This window comes from Salmo trutta, chromosome 14, assembly GCF_901001165.1.
Source record: "Salmo trutta chromosome 14, fSalTru1.1, whole genome shotgun sequence".
Classification (NCBI taxonomy): domain Eukaryota; kingdom Metazoa; phylum Chordata; class Actinopteri; order Salmoniformes; family Salmonidae; genus Salmo; species Salmo trutta.
Window position 1 is genome coordinate 53,394,585 of NC_042970.1, and position 21,093 is coordinate 53,415,677.

The 21,093-nt window shown below is 46.1% G+C and overlaps 1 protein-coding gene across 2 annotated transcripts in view; it reads left to right on the forward strand.

Moving 5' to 3' along the window:
• The window catches only part of LOC115208370 (E3 ubiquitin-protein ligase RNF182), a 72,299-nt gene extending 51,851 nt beyond the window's left edge, over positions 1–20,448 (forward strand). For both annotated transcript variants that reach the window (XM_029776378.1, XM_029776377.1), the window contains exon 2: positions 18,330–20,448. In XM_029776378.1, coding sequence (XP_029632238.1) covers positions 19,332–20,144 — 813 coding nt within the window. In that variant the 5' untranslated portion in view covers positions 18,330–19,331 and the 3' untranslated portion in view covers positions 20,145–20,448. The remainder of the gene's footprint in view (positions 1–18,329) is intronic.
• The last annotated feature ends 645 nt before the right edge of the window (positions 20,449–21,093 follow it).

The window sequence follows — 21,093 nt, forward strand, 5'->3', positions numbered from 1 at the left end:
CTAAAAATTCTCAAAGACAACAGCACTTAAAGTTGACCGGGGCAACTCTAGCAGGGCAGAAATTTGACGAACTGGCTTGTTGGAAAGGTGGCATCCTATGACTGCGCCACGTTGAAAGTCACTGAGCTCTTAAGTAAACCCATCCTACTGCCAATGCTTGTCTATGAAGATTGCATGGCTGTGTGCTTGATTGTATACACCTGTCAGAAATAGCCGAATCCACTCATTTGAAGGGGTGCCCATATGCTTTTGTATATATAGTATATGTTATATTTTTGCTGTTGGGAAGAGAACAAGATGTCATGCAGAAAAATATCTTGGTAGGACACGGCTATGTATGTTTGTGCACATGGAAGTCAGCTATTTATGTTTACTATAGATTAATGAGGCAATACAAATGTGATGTGACTAAAATAAAACTACATTTAGTTGACTAAAATGGCCCACTGTTTTCATTTTGACAATAACTAGACTAAATGTTTATTGAAATGACAAAAATGTGACTAAGACTTGATGACATTTTTGTAAAAATAACCAGGTTTCTATCCAACCATTTAATGTGGACGTATTTCCTGAAGAATGAAAAAAGTAACGACCGGGCTGATGGAAACAGGATATGCCACTACAAATATACAAATGCAGAGAGACAGTTTGTTTGTTCGACATGGTCGGACCTTTTTGTGTCAATTAAATTAATTATGCGAGAAATGGCGATGATAAGGAAGTATTGATATAATAACCATCATGTCGAAGTAAACTTGGAGTCATGCAACGATATGTTGTGTGGTCCTCCCACTATCACTTGTGGAAAGCATGCAGTTTATTAGGCTACAGATTAAATAAATTATGATGAACTTCACAGGGTGGTGAAAGTGCATGGTGACACGCTTGATGCTCCTTTCCAATAAATATCCAGGGTCTTATTCTGGTGACCTGATGAATGATACCTAGCTTCCGTTTGACAAATAAAAATAATCTTACTCTTATCCATAATAATCTCATCACGTAGGTAGCCTACCCACAACGTAGCTGCAAACCGTTGGCTAGAGCGCATATGAAAATGCTATCGAAACTTTTATTTTTCATTCGGTACATAGGAATTTAACTGCAAAAGTTATTTTTATGTGCACTACGTCGTTTACGCACAGCCTTTTATCCGCAATATGTCCGTTTTATGGAAACACATCTCTGGTGAGAAAATGCACATATTGTTTTAGACAGATTATAGAATATTCGCATGAAAATCCTTCTCGAATTGAATGAAAATCTAGCTATTGACTAAGACTAGACTAAATCTAAAAAGACTGCCAAAATGAACACTGCACCACAGTAGGGTCAATATTCCTTCCTTCCCAGTAGGGTCAGATTTCCCTTTCTTTCCGGTTGGCTCAGAGTTCCCTTCCTTCCCGGTAGGGTCAGAGTGCCACTCCTTGGTTCTGGTACCTGGACTGCTGCCTTAGAACAGCAGAGAACTGGGGCCCTAGTACTAAGTCCACAGTCCCCTGCACTAGCAACCTCTAAGTTTGCTGCTCTGTCAGGCCATAGGTGTCCCACCCAGCCCTGCTCGGATCGCGGCCTCATGGATTATCGGGTATACAGCTCCCTATCCCGCCAGGCTAGGCCCTAAATTACCTGCCCCGTTTTTGCAGGTCTGCAGTCTCTTGCCCTGCTCAGATCTCAGACCTCTGCAATAGTTGGTAGACAGTTGCCTAGCCCAACAGATTTAGGGCCTCCTGCCCTACAAGGCCCAGAGTTCGCTGCACTAGACTCATTGTCTCCAGACATAGTAAACCTGCAGCCCCTAGCCTGCCAGGCTTTCAGCCTCCTGCTCTACTAGGCAAGTTACATGTGCTAGGTTCTCAGTCCTCAGCCCTTTTAGGCCCTTAGTCCCTAGCACTAGGTCCTCAGTCTCCAGCTATACTAGGTCTGCTGTCTCCAGCACTACGCGTTCCTCAGTCCCTAGCCCAGGTGGGTCCTGCCCGGCTAGGCTCAGAGTTACCAGTTCCTCCTGTAGGCCCAGAGCTCTACCACTCTCCTAACTCTCAGCCAGTTTCCCTGTCAGGCCCAGAGCCAGTTTCCCTGTCAGGTTCAGAGTCGCTTTCCTGTCAGGCCCTAAATTATCAGCACTAGGCTCCCAGCCCTCAGCCGTTCTATACTGAACAAAAATATAAACGCAACAATTTCAAAGATTTTACTGAGCTACAGTTCATTTAAGGAAATCAGTCAATTGAAATAAATTCAATAGGCCCTAATCTATGAATTTCAAATTATTGGGAATGCAGATTGTCACATCCTGATCTGTTTTACCTGTCTTTGTGCATGTCTCCACCCACCTCCAGGTGTCGCCCATCTCCCCCATTATCCCCAGTGTATTTATACCTGTGTTCTCTGTTTGTCTGTTGCCAGTTCGTTTTGTTTTGTCAAGCAGTTTTTTTCCCATGCTCCTGTCTTTCTCTATTTCCTGTTTTCTAGTTTTCCCGGTTTTGACCATTCTGCCTGCCCTGACCCTGATCCTGCCTGCCGTTCTGTACCATGTCACACCACCCTGGATTACTGACCTCTGCCTGCCCTGAGCCTGCCTGCCGTTCTGTACCTTTCGGACTCTGCTCTGGATTACTGACATCTGCCTGCCCTTGACCTGTCGTTTGCCTGCACCCCCGTTTTTGTAATAAACTTTTGTTACTTCGAAACTGTCTGCTTCTGGGTCTGCTTCTGAGCCTTGACACAGATATGCATCTGTTGGTCACAGATACCTTTAAAAAAAGGTAGGGGCGTGGATTAGAAAACCAGTCAGTATCTGGTGTGACCACCATTTGTCTTATGCAGCACGACACATTTCCTTAGCATAGAGTTGATCAGTCTGTTGATTGTGGCCTGTGGAATGTTGTTGTCTACTTCAATGGCTGTGCGAAGTTGCTGGATATTGTCCGGAACTGGAACACGCTGTCTTACACATCAATCCAGAGCATCCCAAACACGCTCAATGGGTGACATGTCTGAGTATGCAGGCCATGGAAGAACTGGGACATTTTGAGTTTACAGGAATTGTGTACAGATCCTTATGACATGGGGCCGTGCATTATCATGCTGAAACATGAGGTGATGGCAGCGGCTGAAGGGCACGACAATGGGCCTCAGGATCTCGTCACGGTATCTTTGTGCATTCAAATTGCCTTTGTTAACAAAGCCATTGTGTTCGTTGTCCGTAGTGTATGGCTGCCCATACCATAACCCAACCGCCACCATGGGGCACTCTGTTCACAATGTTGATATCACAGAAGGCTATACTAGTGCTGGGCTACAAGTTCCCTGCTCAGCTAGGTTTGCAGCATCCCGCCATACCTGGCTTGCAGTCCTCAGCCTTAGTAGTAGGTTCCAAGTCCCCTGCCCTGTCAGGCTCTTGGCTTCCTGCACTGCTAGGCCCTCAGCCCCCTGACCTGGGGGACCCATTGTTCCCTGACCCAGGGGGCCTGCTGTCTTCAGTTCTGGGAGGCCGCCCGCCTCCTGCACTCCGGCTCTTGCACCTGGGAAACCACCTGATCTCGTCTCTGGGCCCCAGCCGGCCCCTGCCTCCAGAACTCTGATGAGCCTCACCCAAGGGTCCCCATCTGCTCCACCAATGGGAGCCATTGCTTTCAGCAGTGGTGAATGAGTCACCAACCTCAGCAGAGGCCAATGAGCTGCTAACGAAAGTTGTGGCCGGCATGCCACAATCCTCCGCCACAGCATGCGAGCCACCGTCTCCAGCCTTGGCCATCCTCCGGCATCGTACTCATCGCCCACGAAAGGGCCCCACTGGCCCTACAGTAACTGAGTTTGAGAATCCTCTGCCACACCCGTGGCATGTTTTTTATTTTATTTATTTAACCTTTATTTAACTAGGCAAGTCAGTTCTTACAGCTCCTTAAGGATAGGGGGCAGTATTGACAATTTCGGAAAAAATATGTGCCCATATTAAACTGCCTCCTACTCAAACTCAGAAGCTAGGATATGCATATTATTAGTAGATTTGGATAGAAAACACTCTGAAGTTTCTAAACCGTTTGATTGGTGTCTGTGAGTATAACAGAACTCATATGGCAAGCAAAAACCTGAGAGAAATCCTACCAGGAAGTGGAAATCTGGACGCATGGGCTCTCTTCAAGTCGTTTCCTATTGAATACACAGTGACGTAGTAATAATTGTGCACTTCCTACGGCTTCCACTAGATGTCGACAGTCTTTACAAAGTTGTTTGAAGCGTCTATGATGAACAGAGACCGAATGAGAAGGAGGGGAAGTTGTTGAGGCAGGGGATGACATCACTTCTTGGCGCGCGTTCATGAGAGTGGATCCTCCGTTCCAAAACCTTTTTCAAGACACAGGAACCGTCCGGTTGAAATATTACTGAATCTTCACATTCTGAAGGCCCTAAAGATTGATGTTTTACAACGTTTGACATGTTTGAACGAACGCAAATACAACTTTTTTTAACTTTTCGTCGCGACATCGTCCGCGCGCTTCCTACATTTGGAGTAGCTTACTGAACGCGCGAACAACAAGGAGTTATTTGGACATAAATTATGGACTTTATCGAACAAAGCAACATTTGTTGTGGACCTGGGATTCCTGGAAGTGCCTTCTGATGAAGATCATTAAAGGTAAGGGAATATTTCTAATGCAATGTATGATTTTAGATGACTCCAAGATGGCTGCTATCTGTATAGCCTAGTGTTTTTTTCTGAGCTCAGTACTCAGATTATTACAAAGAGTGCTTTCCATGTAAAGCTTTTTTGAAATCTTTCATAGCGTTTGCATAAAGGAGATGTTCATCTATAATTCTTTGAATGACAGTTTAATTTTCTATCAACGTTTATGACAAGTATTTTTGTAAATTGTGGCGCTGATTCACTGGCAGTATTTGAGGGAAAATATTTTCTGAACGTCACGCGTCGATGTAAAATGCTGTTTTTATATATAAATATGAACTTTATCGAACAAAAAATGGATGTATTGTGTAACATGATGTCCTAGGAGTGTCATCTGATGAAGATCGTCAAAGGTTAGTGCTGCATTTAGCTGTGTTTTGGGTATTTGTGATGCATGCTAGTTGCTTGGAAAATGTGGTTATTTTTGTCGATGTACTCTCCTAACATAATATAATGTTTTTCTTTCGCTGTAAAGCCTTTTTGAAATCGGACAACGTGGTTCGATTCAGGAGAAGTGTATCTATAAAATGGTGTAAAATAGTCCTATGTTTGAGAAATAGAAATTATTAGATTTGGTTTTGAATATGGCACTCTGATTTTTTCACTGGCTGTTGATCCCGCTAACGGGATCGGAGCGGCAAGAGGTTTTAACCCCTTTACATGCACTGGATCTGTCACCATCCTGGCCCCCATTATCCTCTAAAGTGACACTGGCTATCAGCTCCCCCTGTAGTTCGGCCAGACCAACGCAAGGACTGGATCCCACCTTGTATCGCTGCTCTGCCGATCTGTCCTGTCTGTCCTGCCGGATAGGACTAGGCACTAGGGGTGTGATGGTAATTGAATAACCATGTAACTGACGGTTATTGATGAAGACCGTCATGAAAATACAATAACTGTCTAAACCGTTTAAATAGGCACATGTTCAAAGTGGATGGCCCTTGATAATGTCCCAATTTCAATATCTGGGGAATAATTAGATTTTCACAAGCACATGAATCTCTCACCTGAATCGCCACCATCTTTTATGGTCCATCATGTCTTGTCCATTTTCCGACCAGTACATCTGCAGCATGAGAGAAGTTTGTACGGGATCTCTCTCCATGCTCACTCCATGTGGACTCATGTTGCACTGCTGATAGAAATGGCATAAGAGAAAAGGCAGTTGATAGCTTCGACTGGATGCTGTGTACAGGTTAATGGCTCGGACTCAGGTTTCAATGTAGAAGTGGTGAAGGACCATAGTGAACGCCATTGTCGCCATTACTTCAGCCGGTTAGAGGGCGTGAGGCTCAAACTGTTCTTGGTCAAATGAACCCTTCCATGCATCTAGATACCATCTGTGGTCACCTTCGCCATAACCTTGAGAGTGGACAGACCAGAACAGTTTAGTTTATGGCATTTCTGATTCAGGAAGTCCAGACAAATTATTCACTGTATGACAAATGATTACTACTACCAATATTCTTAAAACAGATTTGTAAGACAAACGTCAAAGAGAATAACAACACACAGTTGAAACCCTTTTTTAAAAATTGGCTAATACTCCCCTATCATCTTGGCGATCTCACCGCAGAGTTACAGGGTCAGGAAGTTAGAGGGCTAATACTTAGGGAGAAATCCCGACCACTTAGCAGACCCAATCTGGTGAGATTTGTATTGAAGCAAGACAATAACAAAACAAAACAACAACAGCATTACACTTCTTCATACAAAACTCGTTATCCTCCTTTGGACACATGACTCATATCATGATTCATGCGTTCCAAAAAACAACAACACTTCTGATTAAATAAATAATAAACAAATCAGAATAACAAATACACCCTTGATAAATCCATAAGGAATTAGACTAGAGACAGGTGTCCCTCATTCAGGGGCAGAGCTCTCTCTGTCCTTCTTGTGGTCCAAATCACACATAGGACTATCTGATAAATTATGAACTTCTTCCTAATTATTAGTGTTTACATATTACATTTAAATCTCACCCAATGTCTCTAGCCCTTCTATTGAGGATGATCAGGCCTTACCAGAAAGTCAGAACAGAGGTCAGAGGTCATTCAACCCCATTAAGTGAGTATATTTCCCTTTTCTTTCCTTGTAACGCAGACATTTAAAGATTTCTTATCAAGAGATTTTACATATGTGCAGCCAAAACTGTGTGTACCCTTTCAGGTGCATCCTTTCTAACCCGTTTCTAACCCAGTTGAGTATCATGATGATCTGCAGGTGCGCGTAATGATGGATGCCATGTGTGCGTAATGATGGATCCCAGGACCGGTGGTTAGTATACCGGCGATATCAAACGCCGGAGGGGAGGAGCAGGAGCAGACGTGACAGTACCCCCCCGACGTGCGGCTCCTGCCGCAGGATGACACCAGCCAGAGGGACAACCCCAAGGATGAGGAGCGGCCCGGTCTGTGCGGCGAAGGTAAAAATCATGGATAATTTTGGGATCCAGAATGTCCTCCACTGGAACACAACACCGCTCCTCTAGGCGAAACCCCTCCCAGTCCACCAGGTAATGGACCCGCCCTACATGACGCCGGGAGTCCAGTCGGGATCTGACGGCATATGCCGGACTCCCCTCGATGTCCCGGGGTGTGGAGGGGTGTCGTGGGGGACAGCATCAGCTAGGGGACCAGGAACCACCGGCCTGAGAAGGGAGACATGAAAAGAAGGTGAGATACGGTAGTCACCACGTTGACCCTCCGGAGAACCTTGAATGACCCCACAAACCGGGGGCTCAGTTTCTTGCAGGGTTCCAGGTTCCTGGTAGAAAGCCAGACACGATCCCCAGGGTGGAACACAGGGGTCGCACTGCAGTGGCGTTCTGCCTGCTCCTTTTGATGGTGGACAGCGCACTGGATTCTCACGTGACCATCGCTCCACACTTATTCTGCTTGCCGGAACCACTCATCAACCGCAGTAGTGTCGGTCTGGCCCAGGGTCCATGGAGCCAGGGCCCAGAACACACTGCAAGGGGGTCAACCCAGTGGAGGAATGACGTAGCGAGTTCTGGGTGTACTCTGCCCTTGGAAGGAATCATGCCCACTCTCCCTACCAGTCCTGACAGTGACTCCTCAGGAACCTCCCCAGCTCCAGGTTTATCCTCACCACCTGCCCGTTGGACTGAAGTCGGTACCCGGAAGTGAGGCTGACCGTGATACAGAGCTTCTCCATAAAGGCTTTCCATATCCGTGATGTGAATTAGGGGCCACGGTCAGAGAAAATGTCCTCCGGGAAGGCCATAATGCTGGAAGACCTGCTGGAAGAGTGCCTCAGTGACCTGGAGAGCAGTAGGGAGACCAGTAAGAGCGATTAAACGACAGGATTTTGAAAATCTATCCACAACCACCAAAATGGTGGTGAAACCATTAGAGGAGGGGAGATCAGTAACAAAGTCAATGGATAGATGGGACCAGGGACGCTGAGGCGCAGGAATGGGAAAGAGCTTTCCTGCTGGAGCGTTCCGGGGGGATTTGGTTTGGGCACGGACGGAACAGGAGTTGACGTAGTGAGTGACATCCTCTGCTAAGGTGGCCACCAGTATTTCCCAGAGATGGATTGGGTAGTGCAAGAAATACATGGATGTCCAGTGACAACAGCTGTGTGTGCCCAGGTCAGCAGCCGGACCCTTATCCCTGTAGGAATGTAAATGCGCTCGGGAGGACAGTTGGATGCGGGCTCCCTCTCCAGAGCCTGGTTTACCATGTCCACATCTACATCCCAGAACACAGGAGCTACAACTCTAGAGGATGGGATTATAGGCACCTTCTGGACAGGACCCTCTCCCGAATCGTAGAGGCGGGACAGGGCATCGGCCTTGGTGTTCTTTGAACCTGGGTGATAGGTCAGTGTGAATCAAACTTTGTGAAGAAAAGGGCCCACCTTGCATGGTGTGGATTCAGCCTTCTCGCTGTCCGTATGTCCTCCAGGTTCTGATGGTCGGTGAGAATGACAAATGGTTCCTCGGCGCCCTCCAGCCAGTGTCTCCACTCCTCTATTGCCAACTTCACCGCCAGGCGCTCACGATCACCGACGTCATAATTCCTCTCTGCAGGGGACAGTTTCTTAGAGTAAAAAGCACACGGGTACAACTTCTATGGATTACCCTGTCGTTGAGACAGAACTGCCCACATGCCTACCTCTGAAGTGTCCACCTCCACCACAAAGGATATTGTGGGATCTGGATGTTTGAGCAATGGGGCGGAGATGAAACATCCCTTGAGTAGACAGAAGGCCTCGTCGGCTGCTGGACTCCACACCAACCTACGGGGGCCTCACTTAACCTCTCTAGGGTATGTGGGACGAAATCGTCCCACCTACTCAACAGCCAGTGAAATCCCGTGGCGCGTTATTCAAATACCTTAGAAATGCTATTACTTCAATTTCTCAAACATATGACTATTTTACACCATTTTAAAGACAAGACTCTCGTTAATCTAACCACACTGTCCGATTTCAAAAAGGCTTTACAACGAAAGCAAAACATTAGATTATGTCAGCAGAGTACCCAGCCAGAAATAATCAGACACCCATTTTTCAAGCTAGCATATAATGTCACATAAACCCAAACCACAGCTAAATGCAGCACTAACCTTTGATGATCTTCATCAGATGACAATCCTAGGACATTATGTTATACAATACATGCATGTTTTGTTCAATCAAGTTCATATTTATATCAAAAACCAGCTTTTTACATTAGCATGTGACGTTCAGAACTAGCATACCCACCGCAAACTTCCGGTGAATTTACTAAATTACTCACGATAAACGTTCACAAAAAAAAAAAAATTATTTTAAGAATTATAGATACAGAACTCCTTTATGCAATCGCTATGTCCGATTTTAAAATAGCTTTTCGGCAAAAGCACATTTTGCAATGTTCTGAGTAGATAGCCCAGCCATCACGGCTAGCTAATTTGACACCCACCAAGTTTGGCCCTCACCAAACTCCGATTTAATATTAGAAAAATTTGATTACCTTTGCTGTTCTTCGTCAGAATGCACTCCCAGGACTTCTACTTCAATAACAAATGTTGGTTTGGTTCAAAATAATCCATAGTTATGTTCAAATATCCTCTGTTTTGTTCGTGCGTTCAAGACACTATCCGAAGGGTAAAGAAGGGTGACGCGCCCGACGCGTTTCGTGACAAAAAAAATCTAAATATTCCATTAACGTACTTCGAAGCATGTCAACCGCTGTTTAAAATCAATTTTTATGGATTTTTCTCGTAAAAAAACGATAATATTCCGACCGGGAAACCCTGTTTTAGTTCAAAGATGAAAAAATAAAAACATGGTGTCGCCTCGTGCACGCGCCTCAGTCTCATTGTTCTCTGATCGACCACTATCCAAATGCGCTACTGTTTTTCAGCCAGGGGCTCCAAAGGCATCATTCACCGGTTTGCCGCCTTCTGAGAGCCTATGGGAGCGGTAGGAAGTGTCACGTTACAGCAGAGATCCTCAGTTTTCAATAAAGAGAGTGTAGAAGCCTAAGAAATGGTCAGAGGCCACTTCCTGTAAGGAATCTTCTCAGGTTTTTGCCTGCCATATGAGTTCTGTTATACTCACAGACACCATTCAAACAGTTTTAGAAATTTTAGGGTGTTTTCTATCCAAAGCCAATAATTATATGCATATTCTAGTTTCTGGGCAGTAGTAATAACCAGATTAAATCGGGTACGTTTTTTATCCGGACGTGCAAATACTGCCCCATACCCTAGAGAGGTTAAGGAGAGAGGTGAGAGGACTGGCGACAGAGCTGAAGTTCCTGATGAAATGGCGGTAGAAGTTGGCAAACGCAAAAAACCATTGTAACCCCTTCATGGAGGTTGGGACTGGCCATGACCTGACCGCATCTACCTTCTTGTCGTCCATCCTCATTTCCTGTGTGCTGATTAGCCTAAGATGGAGACAGCCCTCTGATGAAATTGGCACTTCTCAGCCTTGACCTACAGGTGGTTAGTCATGAGGCGTTCCAGGACTGCTCGAACGTGAGTGATGTGATCCTCCAGGGTAGCTGAGTAGATCAAGATGTCTTTGATATACATAACCAGCTAGAGTCCAAGCATGTCCCTGAACACCTTGTTAATGAATGCCTGGAACACTGACGGAGCATTGGCTAAGCCAAATGGCATCACCAAGTACTCGTAGTGACCACACATCGTGCTAAACGCAGTCTTCCACTCATCCCCCTTCCGGATACGGATGGGATTGTGAGCACTCCACAGGCCCAGTTTGGTAATAAACCGGGTCCCGCGGAGCTGTCCGATGGCTGCTGACACCAACCCGAGAGGGTACCGATACGTTGTGGTAATCTCATTGAGTCCACTGTAGTCAATGCATGGACACGAAGAAGAAACCAGCCGACGCAGGAGAAGTGGTTGTGTGGATGAAACCTTGTTTGAGCCCCTCTTGGATGTAATCCTCCATGGCCTGGGTCTCAGCCACTGACAGAGGGTAGAGGTGTCTGCACGGAGGTGCTGAACCTGCAAGCAGGTCGATGGCACAGTCCCAGGGGCAATGAGGAGGAAGACAGGTGGCGCAGGTCTTTGAGAATACCTCCCGCAGGTCTTGGTATACCTCCAGGATGTTGGGCTGCAGGGCAACCACAGGACTCTCAACCGACGTGGAACCACAGGGGACAGGGAAGCAGGTGCTCCGGCATTCGGGTGATCAGTCTGTGATTCTCATCCTCGACCATAAGATGGTAGGGTTATGGCGTTGAAGCCAAGGGAGGCTAAGGATGATCTTGTGAACTGGTTCACTGGTAATGCAGAAGGGGATGTTCTCGTGATGAATGGACTCCACGGTGAGGGTGAGTGGTTGGGTAATGTGTGTGATGGTTCCAGATCTTAATGGTCGACTATTGAGGGCTTGAACCAGAAAAGGAGAGGAGAGCGTGTATGAGATGATATTAAGAGAGGAGGCAAGGGTCTGGTCAATAAAGTTAGCCGCATCTCCCTGGAATCCACTAATGCTGTAGACACAGTACATGAGGGACAGTCAATTAGTGTGATGGACACCAAAATTAGCCTAGCAGAAAGTGATGAAGATGGAATACTCACTGCTGCCCCAGGGGGTGGAAGATCACGTGACCGTCCCTCTGCTCTTGTGGATCCCGGAACAAGCTGGAGCTTGTGCCCTCCTTGCCCACAGTGCAGACAGAGCCCCACCTGTATCCGTCTGCTGTGCTCTGCCGCGGGGAGGCGTGTGACCCCTACCTCCAAGGGTTCAGGCTCAGATCCCGAGTGTTCGCTGAGGGAGGGAGCAATTATTATTATTATTTTTTTTTATTTCACTTTTATTTAACCAGGTAGGCTAGTTGAGAACAAGTTCTCATTTGCAACTGCGACCTGGCCAAGATAAAGCGTAGCAATTCGACATATACAACAACACAGAGTTACACATGGATAAACAAAACATACAGTCAATAATACAGTAGAACAAAAGAAAACAAAAAGTCTATATACAGTGAGTGCAAATGAGGTAAGTTAAGGCAATAAATAGGCCATGGTGGCGAAGTAATTACAATATAGCAATTAAACACTGGAATGGTAGATGTTCCGAAGATGAATGGAGCAAGATAAATAAATAAATAAATACAGTATGGGGATGAGGTAGATAGATAGATGGGCTGTTTACAGATGAGCTATGTACAGGTGCAGTGATCTGTGAGCTGCTCTGACAGCTGGTGCTTAAAGCTAGTGAGGGAGATATGAGTCTTCAGCTTCAGAGATTTTTGCAGTTCGTTCCAGTCAATGGCAGCAGAGAACTGGAAGGAAAGGCAGCCAAAGGAGGAATTGGCTTTGGGGGTGACCAGTGAGATATACCTGCTGGAGCGCATGCTACGAATGGGTGCTGCTATGGTGACCAGTGAGCTGAGATAAGGCGGGGCTTTACCTAGCAGAGACTTGTAGATAACCTGTAGCCAGTGGGTTTGGCGACGAGTATGAAGCGAGGGCCAACAAACGAGAGCATACAGGTCACAATGGTGGGTAGTGTATGGGGCTTTGGTGACAAAACGGATGGCACTGTGATAGACTGCATCCAGTTTGTTGAGTAGAGTGTTGGAGGCTATTTTATAAATGACATCCCCGAAGTCAAGGATCGGTAGGATGGTCAGTTTTACGAGGGTATGTTTGGCAGCATGAGTGAAGGATGCTTTGTTGCGATATAGGAAGCCGATTCTAGATTTAATTTTGGATTGGAGATGCTTAATGTGAGTCTGGAAGGAGAGTTTACAGTCTAACCAGACACCCAGGTATTTGTAGTTGTCCACGTATTCTAAGTCAGAGCCGTCCAGAGTAGTGATGCTGGACGGGCGAGCAGGTGTGGGCAGTGATCGATTGAATAGCATGCACTTAGTTTTACCTGCGTTTAAGAGATGTTGGAGGCCACGGAAGGAGAGTTGTATGGCATTGAAGCTTGTCTGGAGGTTAGTTAACACAGTGTCCAAAGAGGGGCCAGAAGTATACAGAATGGTGTCGTCTGCGTAGAGGTGGATCAGAGAATCACCAGCAGCAAGAGCAACATCATTGATGTATACAGAGAAGAGCCAGCCCAAGAATTGAACCCTGTGGCACACCCATAGAGACTGCCAGAGGTCCGGACAACAGGCCCTCCGATTTGACACACTGAACTCTATCAGAGAAGTAGTTGGTAAACCAGGTGAGGCAATCATTTGAGAAACCAAGGCTGTCGAGTCTGCCAATAAGAATGTGGTGATTGACAGAGTCGAAAGCCTTGGCCAGGTCGATGAATACGGCTGCACAGTAATGTCTCTTATCGATGGCGATTAGGATGTCGTTTAGGACCTTGAGCGTGGCTGAGGTGCACCCATGACCAGCTCTGAAACCAGATTGCATAGCGGAGCATAGCGGATTCGAAATGGTCGGTAATCTGTTTGTTAACTTGGCTTTCGAAGAGCTTAGAAAGACAGGGTAGGATAGATATAGGTCTTTAGCAGTTTGGGTCTAGAGTGTCACCCCCTTTGAAGAGGGGGATGACCGCAGCAGCTTTCCAATCTTTGGGAATCTCAGACGATATGAAAGAGAGGTTGAACAGGCAAGTAATAGGGGTTGCAACAATTTCGGCAGATCATTTTAGAAAGAGAGGGTCCAGATTGTCTAGCCCGGCTAATATGTGTGGGTCCAGATTTTGCAGCTCTTTCAGAACATCAGCTATCTGGATTTGGGTGAAGGAGAAATGGTGGGGGCTTTGGCGGGTTGCTGTGGAGGGTGCCGGGCAGTTGACCGGGGTAGGGGTAGCCAGGTGGAAAGCATGGCCAGCCGTAGAGAAATGCTTATTGAAATTCTCAATTATAGTGTATTTATCGGTGGTAACAGTATTTCCTAGCCTCAGAGCTGTTGGCAGCTGGGAGGAGGTGCTCTAGCAAGCGGTCTTGCTAGAGCAAGCGGCAACAGCGGCAACAGTGAGAGACTTGTTTCTGGAAAGGTGAATTTTTAGAAGTAGAAGCGTGAATTGTTTGGGTACAGACTTGGATAGTAATACAGAACTCTGCAGGCTATCTTTGCAGTTTTTGGTGGTTTTCCTAAGCCAGGATTCAGACACGGCTAAGACATCCGGGTTGGCAGAGTGTGCTAAAGCAGTGAGTAAAACAAACTTAGGGAGTAGGCTTCTAATGTTAATATAAATGAAACCAAGGCTTTTACGGTTACAGAAGTCAACAAATGAGAGCATCTGGGGAGTGGGAGTGGAGCTAGGCAACGCAGGACCTGGATTAACCTCCACATCACCAGAAGAACAGAGGAGAAGTAGGATAAGGGTACGGCTAAAGGCTATACGAACTGGCCGTCTAGCACGTTTGGAACAGAGAGTAAAAGGAGCAGGTTTCTGGGCACGATAGCATAGATTCAAGGCATAGTGTACAGATAAAGGTAAGGTAGGATGTGAGTACATTGGAGGTAAACCTAGGCATTGAGTAATGATGAGAGAGATATTGTCTCTGGAGATGTTTAAACCAGGTGATGTCATCGCATATGTAAGAGGTGGAACAACATGGTTGGTTAAGGCATATTGAGCAGGGCTAGAGGCTCTACAGTGAAATAAGACAGTAATCACTAACCAGGACAGTAATGGACGAGGCATATTGATATTAGAGCGAGGCATGCGTAGCCAAGTGAACATATGGGTCCAGTGATTGGTTAGCCTGACTGGGGACACGGTGATTCAGACAGTTAGCAGGCCGATGCTAACAAGCTAACAGTTAGTAGGCCGGGGCTAAACAAGCTAGCAATTAGCAGACCGGGGCTGGCAAGCTAGCCGGTTAGCAAGCAAGCAGTTGGCAGCCCGGGGCTAGGGTTCCAAGTTGCTCTAGATAGCTTGCATGCCGGTTAGCAGAATAGGCCTTCAGCGGACGTCGCGCCTGAGGGGCCTGTTGGAATCCTCGGGCAGAATATGTCGGTATTCCAGTCGTAGAGGATCGGCGGGGTCCCGTGCCCCGTACCGGCAGTAGAAGGGGTCCGGATATTGTAGCCCAGGAGTGGGCTTCGGTGGTAGCACAGGAGCCCTGGCCGAGCTAGCTTCAGGCTAATTGGTGCTTGCTCCAGGATGGAAACGCTAGCCAGGAGTAGTCACCCGGGATTGCGGTTAGCTAGTTGCGAAGATCCAGATGAAAATGTTCAGAGTTTGAGGTAGGAATCTGGGGATATGGGGGGGGGGGGGGGGGGGAAATAAGAAGAATAGGTCCGTTATGCTCTGGTTTGAGTCACGTTGTTCCAACTGGCGAGAGCTTTCCGAGCTAAAGGTTAGCTGATAAGATGAGAGTGATGAGATGTGATGCGAGTACCGACACTCACGAAGTGGGTTATCCAGACGGATGACCATCGCAATGAGTTTGTTTCAAGGTGAGGTCGTCGTCTCGACAGGCCAGTTTTGTCTGGACCTCCTCGTGCAGACCTCTTCTGAATAGCGTATGAAGCACCAGCTCATTCCATCCACTGGATGCTGCTACTGTCCGGAAGGTGAGCGCATACTCGGCAGCCGTCTGGTGCCCCTGCTGTAATAGAAGTAGATGCTCATCCCCCTCTCTGCCCTCCGGGGGATGATCGAAGATACATTCAAATAGAGCCATGAACCCTTCATAGGATTCTAGCTCCTCCTCTCTCCCATACGGCCGTAGCCCGTTCCAACGCCCGCCCAGTCATCAGAGAAATAACCGTGGCAACCTTGGTCCTGTCTGTGGTGGGAGCTCCCATCTGATGCGTAAAGAAGAGGGAGCACATGAAGTAGGAAGCCATGGCATTTGGATGAGGTACTGTCATATTTATCTGGGAGGGACAAACGGGCATCGCTGACCTGAGCAGGTTGCTGAATGGGCTGTTGTGCTGGCTCGCTGGATCGGCTGGTTGTAGAGTATCCTCCGTTAGTTGAAGGCAACACCTCCCGGGTGTGTTCGAAACATTGCAAGCTGCGAAGAACCTCTTCCATATCCGTCCCCAGTTGTGCCTGCTGGTCATGGTGTTGACGTAGAAGGTAACCCTGCTCGTCGACCGTCTGAGAGATTTTCGGTTTTCCTGCAGCTTCCATTGTTTGAGTCAGTATTCTGTATCGGAGACGCTGTGAGTCGAGAAGCAGGTGCAGATGAAACGTTTAATAAAACAACAAACATGAAACGAGACAACATAACAGTGGCGTTTACACATGAACACAGGAACAATACTTAATGAGGAAGGAATCCAATTGAGTAACAGATATAGGGGAGGTAATCAGGAAGGTAATGGAGTCCAGGTGAGTATCATGATGGATCCCAGGACCGGTGGTTAGTATACCGGCGACGTTGAACGCCGGAGGGGAAGAGCTGGAGTAGACCTGACAATGAGGTAGTTATATGCAGGATCAAAAAATACTAATAGTAGCAGCAACATACTGGTGTGTGTGTGTTAGGAGAGAGTCATTTGAATAGAGGCAATACAGACACAGATAGTGCTGATGACTGGGAACGCACCCAGTTTGGACTCATCAGACCAAAGGACAGATTACCAACGGTCTAATGTACTGTACATTGCTCGTGTTTCTTGGCCCAAGCAAGTCTTTTCTTCTCATTGGTGTCCTTTAGTAGGAGTTTCTTTCCATCAATTCGACCATGAAGCCCTGATTCACTCAGTCTCCTCTGAACAGTTGATGTTGAGATGTGTCTGTTACTTGAACTCAGTGAAGTATTTATTTGGGCTGCAATTTCTGAGGCTGGTAACTCTAATGAACTTATCCTCTGCAACATAGGTAACTCTGGGTCTTCCTTTCCTGTGGCGGTCCTCATGAGAGCCAGTTTCATCATAGCTCTTGATGTTTTTTTGCAACTGAACTTGAAGAAACTTTCAAAATTCTTGAAATTTTCCGCATTGACTGACCTTCATGTCTTAAAGTAATGATGGACTGTCATTTCTCTTTGCTTATTTGAGCTGTTCTTGCCATAATATGTACTTGGTCTTTTACCATATAGGGCTATCTTCTGTACACCACCCCTACCTTGTCACAACACAACTGATTGGCTCAAACAAATGAAGAAGGAAAGAAATTCCACAAATTAACTTTAACAAGGCACACCTGTTAATTGAAATGCATTCCAGGTGACTATCTCATGAAGCTGGTTAAGAGAATGCCAAGACTGTGCAAAGCTGTCATCAAGGCAAAAGGTGGCTACTTTGAAGAATATCAAATATAAAATATATTTTGATTTGTTTAAGCACTCTTAAGGATTAGCCCCTTTTTTTTAAATGTTCGCCTAAAATGACATACCCAAATCTAACTGCCTGTAGCTCAGGCCCTGAAGCAAGGATATGCATATTCTTAGTACCATTTGAAAGGAAACACTTTGAAGTTTATGGAAATGTGAAAGGAATGTAGTAGAATATAACACGATAGATCTGGTAAAAGATAATACATAGAAAAAACCAACTGTTCTTTTGTAATTATTTTGTACCATCATCTTTGAAATGCAAGAGAAAGGACATAATGTATTATTCCAGCCCAGGTGCAATTTCGATTTTGGCCACTAGATGGCATCAGTCTATGTGCAAAGTTTTAGACTGCTCCAATGAACCATTGCATTTCTGATCAATGTTTTGTATCAAGATTGCCCAAATGTGCCTAATTTGTTTATTAATAACTTTTCATGTTCAAAATTGTGCACTCTCCTCAAACAATAGCATGGTATTCTTTCACCATAATAGCTACTGTAAATTGGAAAGTGCAGTTAGATTAACAAGAATTTAAGCTTTCTGACAGTATCAGATATGTCTATGTCCTGGGAGATGTTCTTGTTACTTACAACCTCATGCTAATCGCATTAGCCTACGTTAGCTCAACCGTCCCGTGGAAGGGACACCGATCCCGAAGAAGTTTAACACTTTTTTGGTCACTACATGATTCCATATGTTATTTCATAGTTTTGATGTCTTCACTATTATTATACAATGTAGAAAATAGTAAATAGTAAAGAAAAAACCCTGGAATGAGTAGGCGTGTCCAAACTTTTGACTGGTACTGTATGTGCACAGGAGGCAACAGCTTAGACCGCTAGATCGTCCTAGGCCTCTACTGTGTGGTTTTTATACTTGTTTTTGTTTCCCAAATGTTCACTGACAAATATTCCTTTGTGTTCTTTCCACAGAGGAGTGACCGTGCTGCTGTACCAGTGTCCTGAGAATACCAATACTGGCAATACCACTAACCCTCTCTAGCTTGATTGTTCAACGACCACTCACACAAGATTTCCTGACGGATATAATCCAATTCATCCCTCCATATTTTGGATATTCCGATCGAGGCAATAGTGGCACAGGGAAATTTGAAAATGGTTCCAGCTCCCTGTCCACTTGTGTATGTTTTCTGTTTACGCACTTTACACATCACAGGAACTTTCAAAACCAGTAGGTTCTCTCAGTAAATTGTTGGAATGGTTTTGTCATTGGAAACTCTTCTGCAGATCTGAATTTGTACCAAATCTGCAGACAGACATTGTATGTGCAGGGTAACCATGAGCGCATTGCATTGTGTGATAGCAGTAGATAACTGCAAAAGAACCCCTCTGATCCGAAGTCTGCCTGCACTATGTTAGGGTAGGGACCAGTCCAAACCTGTCTTCCCCAATCCTATGCCCTCAAACACTAATTTAGCACTATACTGTACATCGTTGTGAAAGTAAAACCAATCAGCATGCTCAACTGTGACTATACGAACTCAGTTATTTAGGGTATTCAGGACCAGACAAAAATATATATCAGGGCCTGATTGTTCTCTGTGCAACGTAGGTGTCAATATTTGCGAAGTAATACCATATGTGAATGTATTTTTACTGTGAAAAGGTGTAAAAAAAAGTATATTTGTGCCATCATATCGGTGTCTTAAATCATTATTCTTACCCAACTTCTTGTGAGCTATAATGTGGACAATAACAAATAACAGTCTAAAAATAACATTCACTATCTTCACACTTGAGAAAAAATAATACAAATCTTGAATCAGGGACAAAACTTTACCGGGCAGCTGCTGTTGAATCAGTGCAGGGTGACGCCTTGGAACATTTAGACTCACCATTCCTGGCTAGCGCTGCTGCATCAGCACCTGCATTCCTGGCAATCTGGGCATTCCGCCCTCCCTTGCCTCTCTCAGGATGAACCAGAAGTTGGAGAAGTTGGACTTGGAGACGGACCAGTGCTGCCAGCCTCTGGTCTACACCGTGGAGGAGCTGGAGTGCAAGATTTGCTATAACCGCTACGACACACGCACCCGCAAGCCCAAGGTGCTGGGCTGCCTCCACCGCGTCTGCGCCAAATGCCTGAAGAAGATTGTGGAGAACTCGTCCCCCAGCATCGTCAGCTGCCCCTTCTGCCGCCACGAGACGCACGTGCCCTACGAGGAGATCTGGCTGCTGCAGGACGACAGCAACATTCTGGCCATCCTCACCTATCAGGACCGGGCCAGGAAGAGTGGCGGTTCCATCACCCCTGGCGGGGAGGTACTGCTCACCCCAAGCAGCCTGAACGGGAGCGGAGGTGGAGGGGACGGCTGTGGTGGTGATTCTGGGGGTGACTGCGTCACAACCGGTGAGCAGTCGCATAGCTCCTCCGACTGCCTGGTCATCACCATCATGGAGGTGCCGGGCGAATCGCAGTCATCGGACTCCATGAGCATGCTCAATATGGTGCGCCTGTACCGGCCCGCAAGCCTGGCCTCGCTGCCCTGCAACATGCCCTTGCAGAAGTGCAGCGCTTGGACCTCGCGCAACTTTCCCAGCTTCCTAATCGGTGTCCTGTGTCTGGTCTTCTTCTCGTCGCTGCCGCTGGGCATCTACCTGCTGATGATCCAGCAGCTCACCCTGGGTGTCATCCTGGTCAGCCTGGTGCCCTCCACCCTAGTTCTGTGTGTGTTCTACGGCTTCTGTCAATGCCTTTGCCATGAGATCATGCAGTCCATAGCTACATAGTCACGCCCCCACTTTACTCCCCTCCCCTACTCGACCCCCTAATACCAATGTATGTCTGTCTACCTGTGGATATGACAGCGAGACCTGTAAAAGACTAAACCAAATCACTGATGCATATCTACAGTGCCGTGAAAAAGTATTTTCTCCCTTTCTGATTTAACCCTACTTTTGCATATTTTTGATACTGAATGTTATCAGATCTACAACCAAAACCTAAAATTACATAAAGGGAATCTGAGTGAAAAAATAACACAACAATTACATATTTATTTCATAAACAATGTAATTGCCCCTTTACACTCAATAACTGGTCGTGCCACCTTTAGCTGCAATGACTCCAACTAAACGCTTCCTGTAGTTGTTGATCAGTTTCTCACATCGCTGTGGAGGAATTTTGGCCCACTCTTCCATGCAGAACTGCTGTAACTCAGTGACATCATATGTGGGTTTTCAAGCATGAACTGCTTGTTTAAAGTCCTGCCACATCTCAATTGGGATTAGGTCTGGACTTTGACTAGGTCATTCCAAAACTTCAAATGTATTGCTTTTAGCCATTTTCATGTAGACTTGATTGTGTGTTTTGGATCATTGTCTTGCCCCATGGCCCAGCTGCTCTTCAGCTTCAGCTCACAGACAGATGGCCTGACATTCTCCTCTAGAATTATCTGATACAGAACAGAATTCATGATTCCTTCTTTTAAGGCAAGTCATCCAGGTCCTGACGCAGCAAAGCATCCCCAAACCATCACACTACCATGCTTGGCCGTTGGTATGAGGTTCTTACGGTGGAATGCAGTGTTTGGTTTTTGCCAGGCATAATTGGACCCATGTCGTCCAAAAAGTTGACTCAAGTTTGGCAAAAAGCACCTGGAAGATGGATGATCAAGACTCTTAGAATAATGTTCTATGGACAGATGATTCAAAAGTGTAAGGGGGCAAATACTTTTTC